The sequence below is a fragment of the Procambarus clarkii genome, chromosome 35, assembly GCF_040958095.1.
Source record: "Procambarus clarkii isolate CNS0578487 chromosome 35, FALCON_Pclarkii_2.0, whole genome shotgun sequence".
Taxonomy (NCBI): domain Eukaryota; kingdom Metazoa; phylum Arthropoda; class Malacostraca; order Decapoda; family Cambaridae; genus Procambarus; species Procambarus clarkii.
Window position 1 is genome coordinate 41,662,411 of NC_091184.1, and position 7,954 is coordinate 41,670,364.

At 40.2% G+C, this 7,954-nt stretch overlaps 1 protein-coding gene across 1 annotated transcript; it reads left to right on the plus strand.

Annotated features, from left to right (window-relative positions):
• Positions 1-3,577: 3,577 nt before the first annotated feature.
• Positions 3,578-7,605, plus strand: LOC138371293 (uncharacterized). Its single transcript, XM_069336082.1, has 4 exons — positions 3,578-3,906; positions 5,051-5,256; positions 6,076-6,217; positions 6,992-7,605. The coding sequence occupies exons 1-4, from the start codon at positions 3,882-3,884 to the stop codon at positions 7,339-7,341; spliced, it is 723 nt and encodes a 240-aa protein (XP_069192183.1). The 5' UTR covers positions 3,578-3,881; the 3' UTR covers positions 7,342-7,605.
• Positions 7,606-7,954: the final 349 nt, after the last annotated feature.

A 7,954-nucleotide genomic window follows, 5' to 3' on the forward strand; every position in this document is an offset into this window, starting at 1 on the left:
CTGGGTGGTTTTCTGATTCTCAGCCTCGATACCATTCTCTTTGAGGGTTCTAATCTCCTCCTTTGCTGCTGTCAGCTCTCTTTTCAGGTTGCTTATTTCGTTCTTCATTTCCTGCATCATTTCTTGCATCTCACTCTTGATGTCCTCCAGAAACTGGGCGAACATTTCCTTCATCTCGTCACCTTGGCTCTTTCCTGCTCCCCTGGGACCTCTGGCTGCCATCTTGACCCTGTTGGGATGGGGGAGGGAGAGAGAGAGAGAGGGAGAGAGAGAGAGAGAGAGAAAGGGAGTGATAAAGGGAGAGATAAATGGGTGGGTGGGGGGGGATCCGACCCTTCCACTGAAGTGAGAAGAAAGTAGAAGGGGAGGGGGGGGGGAGGAGATGGAGAGAGAGGCGGGAGGGAGAGAGAGGAGAGGGAGAGAGTGGAGAGGGAGAGAGTGGATGAGGAAGAGAGCGGGTGAGGGAGAGAGGGGGGGAGGTGTGTGTGTGTGTGTGTGGGCAGAGAGGGAGGGGGAGGGAGGGGGAAGGAAAGAGAGGGAGGGAGAGGGGGAGGGAGGGAGAGAGAGAGAGAGCAGGAGAGAGAGAGCAGGAGAGAGAGAGCAGGAGAGAGAGAGCAGGAGAGAGATAGTGGGAGTGGGAGAGAGGGAGTGGGAGAGAGGGAGAGTGGGGAGGGGAAGAGTGTGTGTATGGGCGATGCGGGGGACTGGGGGTGGGGGGGGGCGGAGATGGCGACTAAGTCAGGTCAGGTCAGGTGGTGGGGTCAAGAGGGGGGGGATAGTAAGGTCCTATCCCAGGTGTTAATGCCTTTTCCCCTGACTGAACAATTGTGTGTGTGTGTGTGCGTGCACGTGTGTGTGTGCGTGCACGTGTGTGTGTGTCTGTTTTAGCGTGTGCACACTTGTGTGCGTGTATACGTACGTGGGCGGGCGTGCTTGTATGTGTCAAGATATCCCTTATGCGTTACCTCTGCCTAAATGAGCCACTCTGAGATTTTTAAATATATTTGATATCCTGAACGAGAATTTGATAATCTTTTACCTCAATCTGTACACCTGATTAATTGACCAGAGAGGGGTACATACCAGTCTGCCTCCCGCTCACACAACCAGATGAGTAAGGGCACAGGCGATGTATGTTGACGATGGATATCCGTCGTTGTCTCCCACTAGGTGATTCTCTAATTGCTGGTAGATTGATGAGGTCGGTTCTTCTCTGTCTACACAAAGCTCTGGAGTCAGTCACTGTATCGTTATGTGACAGGTCACTAATTCACTGTACCACTGATCACAGTCACCACTCAACAGCACAGTCAGGTGGTTCCACGGCGGGTCGTCCCACCCGGTCAGGTCACACACTTACATGCACCGGTGATGCCCTAGCTCCACTTTTCGTTTCTTCGCCAAATCTTCGCACTATCGCTAGCGATATGACTATGCTATGTTGCACCCTGCTAGCTACACACTGCGAGAGGCCAAATACTATGATCTAGCCTCTATACTCCTTCAATGTCCCGAGAAATTGACGAATTTCCGCGGACCTCACTAATCGCGTGTCTCCTACCGACTCCCGCGCGCGCGTGTGTGTGTGTGTGTGTGTTGTGTGACATGGTCATCATGGGTGTACATGATCACTACACTTGGTCATCATGGGTATACATGATCACTACACATGGTCATCATGGGTGTACATGATCACTACACATGGTCATCATGGGTGTACATGATCACTACACTTGGTCAACATGGGTGTACATGATCACTACACATGGTCAACATGGGTGTACATGATCACTACACATGGTCATCATGGGTGTACATGATCCAACCCGTTCTCACACAAGACAGTACATATATGACTAGTGCTTAAAGTCAATATGTGGAATGTGATTTAGTACATATGTGATATATTCCCAGTTAACTTTTTTACCAAGGCTCAAACTCTTCCTCACGTACCAATTTACGTCTCACAGTACTCGTCCATCAACGTAGATAGCTGAATAGTCGTGATTGGTTCAATTATAACGAAAATTGTAGTTTTCAGGTCCCACATGGGTTGTGAAATTCACCTACTATTGTCCATGCTCTTATAATATTACAGATCAGCTACATCCTATTGAAGGCTCGTAGTTTTGTTTTAAGAAATATTAGTTGTTCTTAGTAAATTATAATAAGCACAATAAATTATTACATAGAATAAGTGCTTCACCAATCAATATTATATACCATAGTTTGTGCTTTAGAAATCTTTAAAGAATGTTTTGTAGGAACGCTAACAGAAAACGATGTTATGTTGGAATGTATATAGGGTAAACTACTGCAAACAGGATGGTATGGTGTGGATTATTGGAAACTATAGGATTAGTATAGGGTCCACTACCACCTGTTAGGTGGGTAAGGGGTCCAATAACACCCGCAGGATGAGTATGGGGGTCACATCCACCCACAGGAATGGTATGGGGATCACTTCCACCCACAGGAAGGGTATGGGATCCAATACCATCCACTGGATGTGTATTGCGTCCACTACCACCGACAGGATGGGTATGGGCTCACAACCACCCACAGGATAGGTATGGGGTCCAATACCACCCACAGGATGAGTATGGGGTCCACTATAACCCACAGGATGGGTATGGGGCTCCAACCACCCACAGAATAAGTATGGGGTACAATAACACCCACTGGATATGTATGGCATCCATTGCCCCCACAGGATGACTATAGGGTACAGTATCGCCCACAGGATTAGTATATAGGGTTCACTGCCGCCCACAGAGTCGGTATGGGGTCCACCGCCACCCACAGGGTCGGTATGGGGTCCACTACCGCCCACTGGGTCGCTATGAAGTCAACTACCGTCCACAGGGTCGGTAGGGGTCCACTACCGCCCACAGGGTCGGCAGGGGGTCCACTGCCACCCACTGGGTCGGTAGGGGGTCCACTGCCGCCCACAGGATCGATAGGGGGTCCACTGCCGCCCACAGGGTCGATATGGGGGGGGGTCCACTACCGCCCACAGGATCGATAGGGGGTCCACTGCCGCCCACAGGGTCGGTAGGGGGTCCACTGCCGCCCACACGTTCGGTAGGGGTCCACTGCCGCCCACAGGGTCGGTAGGGGGTCCACTGCCGCCCACAGGACCGATAGGGGGTCCACTGCCGCCCACAGGGTCGATAGGGGGTCCCTTACCGCCCACAGGGTCTCTATGAAGTCAACTACCGCCCATAGTGTTTGTATAGTGTCCACTATCGCCCATAGTGTTATTATGGGGTCCACTACCCCTCATAGGGTCGGTATGGGGGTCCATTACTACCCACAGGGTGTGTCTGGGGTCTATTTTGGCAATACTGCTTTTCCAATCTCATTTGTTGTTCAATGTAAAATATTTGTTGCTCGACTTGCAACAATTTATATATATATATATATAGTATAGTGCCTTTGCAATAATGTACCAATGTGTGTATTTTCATAACTCGTTTTAAATTGTTGAAAAATAAATAACTACATTGTGAATGCAAGTCAATGTTTACATGCTAAATCAGAGTTGCCAGATTCCGCTTAAAATAGCAAATTGTGCTTATTTTCAAAGCTTGAGAATTTAGCTTTAAAGTAGTTAAAAAACTACGAATTTCGCAATTTGCTATGTACTTTAGTGTACTATTTTAAAATAAGGTTGGTTTTTAAGCTGCAAGTCATATGAATCTCAAAAAAAGTATATTATTAACAATCTTATCTCCATAGTTCACTAGTTTCTGTAAATCAGATCTGGTAACTGTAGGCCAAGTACTGGTAGACTCAAGACACAATGTGTTGAAGCTATTCTCTTTGAAGAAGTCATCTCGACAGGATCTTCCAGCTCCAGCTATAAAACTTCACCAAACATGGATCTACCTAGTACATCCAATGGTAAGAAATTACTAAACTGTAGTAAACTGAATCTGACACTGTCATATATATATATATATATATATATATATGTATGTGTGTATGTATGTATGTATGTATGTATGTATGTATATATATATATATATATATATGTTGTACCTAGTAGCCAGAACGTCGTACTCGGCTTACTATGCAAGGCCCGATTTGCATAATAAGCCAAGTTTTCCTGACAGTATATTTTCTCTAATTTGTTTTCTGATGAAATGATAAAGCTACCCATTTCATTATGTATGAGGTCAATTTTTTTTATTGGAGTTAAAATTAACGTAGATATATGGCCGAACCTAACCAACCCTACCTAACCTAACCTATATTTATAGGTTAGGTTAGGTTAGGTAGCCGAAAAAGTTAGGTTAGGCTAGCTTAGGTAGGTTAGGTAGTCGAAAAACAATTAATTCATAAAAACTTGGCTTATTAGGCAAATCGGGCCTTGCATAGTAGGCTGAGAAGTGCGTTCGGGCTACTAGGTACGACATATATATATATATATATATATATATATATATATATATATATATATATATATATATATATATATATATATATATATATATATATATATGAGGGGTACCACCTCTGGTGCAAGTGTAGGGACCCATAGCCTCGGAGAAGAAAATAAAGAGTACTCAGAGAAGACCTTGTGGATCCTCACTGAACACTTTCATATTTTCTTCTCCTACCACCCTTATTCTTTTGGTATGTGTGTATATTTATCTAACTTTATTTGAAAACGTCATTACACAAAAAAAGTTACAATATTGATTATATATATATATATATATATATATATATATAATTTTTTTTTCTTCCAATAATATAGTATTCGCTTGAAATTAACAGCCTGGTCAATCAGGCTGTTGGATTCAACTCCTCTCAGTTTTGTTATACAAGTTACAGCATGGTTAATCACATCCAAAATTAAAGTTATTTCCAGATGCAGTCCTAAAATTTTTAACATTGCTCTCACTAGTGTTAATGTAGATTATTTCATAATTTAAATAATATATTTAATTACTGTAGTACATTTTAACAACAATTTAACTTATAATTTTTGCAGCATAGGTCATTTGAATATAAGTATTTTATTAGAAACTATTTCCTTCAGGTCTTCAGGGAAAATTCTTGAGGAGATGCACAAACTGCAAACAATGTGTGCATGTCCGAAGCAATGTTTGCAAGTTCTGCCAGTGTGACTTCCGAAACAGTAGAGAATTAATGAAGAAAGAAGAGGAAGCCCGTTTTCTACTTAAAGGCAAGAAGGCTTTAGAACGAAATACAGCAAGCCGGGTTCTACGAAGGATTGAAAATCAGGTATTGAAGTTTGTCTACATCTGTTGTATTCATTTGTATTCTTCTTATGCTGAACTTGCTTGATAAGGTATAGAATCAACATGAATAATGCTGTACAGTACTTACATACTATTTGTTTATTTATTTATATACAAGATAGCACACTGGGATTATGAGAGTACATAGAATTGATGTTTTTACATTCTTGTAAAGCCACTAGCACACATAGTGTTTTGGGCAGGTCCTTAATCTTACAGATAATTTTAAATAGGCAATTTAAAGCTTAAATGGAAAAAATTGGCTGGTACATTGTAAGAAAGTATCACAAAGATTACTATGTACATTAAAGTAAAATTTGAGGGTTATCAACATATAAATTGTAGCATAATTTGAGGAATATTTCAAGGTATAATATAGTAAGATATGCATTCAATATAACAATCATGATATAAGGTGATAGCAATGATTACAATGGAAAAGTTGTATGGTTTAGGCACATATATTCTGGCATTGGATTTCATAAGATACAGTGCGAGTTTAATACACTAGTTAGGAAACTATCAAGAAAAAATTTAGGTACTTTTTGGTTTTATTTTTTAAAATGGCAGAAGTTGGACAGTTTTTAAATTTGTTAGCAAGTTAGTTCCATAGACAAGGTCCCTTTATTTGCATAGAGTATTTACACAGAATAACTTTGACTCTGGGGATATCAAAGATATTTATTTCTGGTATTGTGATTCTATTATGGGTTCTATTGCACATGCCCAGCTATGCTTCAAACATTTATTTTGTTGCATTTTCCCAGATAGTGTTATTGTTTAAATATTATTTGCTTTTCAGCTAACATATCTGCGTGGCTGTGGGTATGAATCAATCGTTATCTATTACAAGAAAGGACCAGCACGGGTGACGCATGGTATCCTACCAAACAACGTAATACAAGAAGAGGACAAGAAGATCTTCACCACTAACTTCTTTTTGTGTAAGTAGTTCACATAATATATAAATATATCACCACCTATTATTTTCTCTCATATATATATATATATATACATATGTATATATATATATATATACATATGTATATATATATATATATATATATATATATATATATATATATATATATATATATATAATTTCAATTCAATCATCTCTGTCGTTGATGTATATGGCAAAAAGTGTGTGGCCCAATACAGCACTATGTCTTAACGTAATGGGTCCAAGGGCCCATAAGGTCTCGACAGCATTAAGGGCCCTTTAGCAAACCAGTGTGCTGGTGCCCCTATGACACCCATGACGTCTTTGTATCATTTCAAGTTTGTACATGTACTTCTTAAGATATGGGCACCATACAACTGCTGCATATTCTAGCTTTTGTCTAAAAAAATCATGAACAATTTATTTATTATTTATCCATGAATGCCAGAACTAAACCCTGTGGTACTCCACTCGTGACATTTCTCCAGTCCAATACATTGCCTCTGATTACTGCCCTCATTTTTCTATCAGTTTGAAATTTTTTAATCCATGTTAGAAGCTTACCTGTCACCCCTCCAATATGTTCCAGTTTCCAGAACAAACTCTTATGTGGAATTCTATTGAATGCCTCTTTTAGGTCCAGATAGATGCAGTCAACCCAACCATATCTTTCCTGTAAAATTTCTGCGGCTCGATCATAGTAACTGATTAAATTTGTTACACAGGATCTTCCATTTCAAAATTTTTTATTTTTTATTTTTATTTTTTTTTCCAGCACGCACAAGGAAGCTTGATGCAGATAAACTTACATTAGGATCAGAAGGTGATAGCGATAATGCCCTGGAAAAAAATCCTGACGAGCTACAAGTGCAGCAGGTGCATAAAGTCCAAAAAGTACCGCAGGTGCAAGAAATTCAACAATTACAAAAAGTTCCGCAGGTGGAACATTTACAAAAAGTTCCGCCGGTGCAACAAGGGCTACCATTAGCAATCCTTCAGAAACAGCAAGAAGTACAAGTAGTAAAATTTGAACCACAGGGAACTACACCAGGAAAACAGTGTAGTAACAACGGAATGGGAATTTTAAAATACCTGAGGAAACAGGTAAAAAAGGACAAACAATAGAAATGGTTCCTTACACATTATTTGGTAGTTTATAGGTATTTTACTTATAATACTTTATATTATGTCTACAGTTTATAATTTAGTTTACAGTTAATTTACTTTTCAACTTCCATATCTTACATGAAGGATTTTTACTGTTTTTCATTTTTAAAACCTTATTAGTATCATTTATAGTTTAGTGTCAATTCACTTATAATACAATATATGGAATAATTTACTAAATTCATTTAACTATAATAAATTTAAATAAACATTTTTACCCCAGGATGAGTTTCAGTCACCCTACCCAAAAAATTAATGTTTCTTTATTACTAATCTTGTGAGAGGTAGCTTATTGTGCAGCCCATACTCATTCTGTGAGTGTTAGTTTATTGTGCACCCCATAGTCATCATGTCACCCAAGCCTGCTGCAGCTGCACCTGAGGGGTGGTGTAGGGAACCATTAGTGTACTATTATGATTTGAGAGAGAGAATGCTCTGTGGACAGAGCATCAATATGGCTTAAGGCATTGAGCTTTGCCTCAAGATGAAGCTTGGGCTGATCTCTGATTTGCTTCTTGGGAGTCTTCATTTACGTGCACCCCATACTCAACCACTTTGTAGTAATTAATTG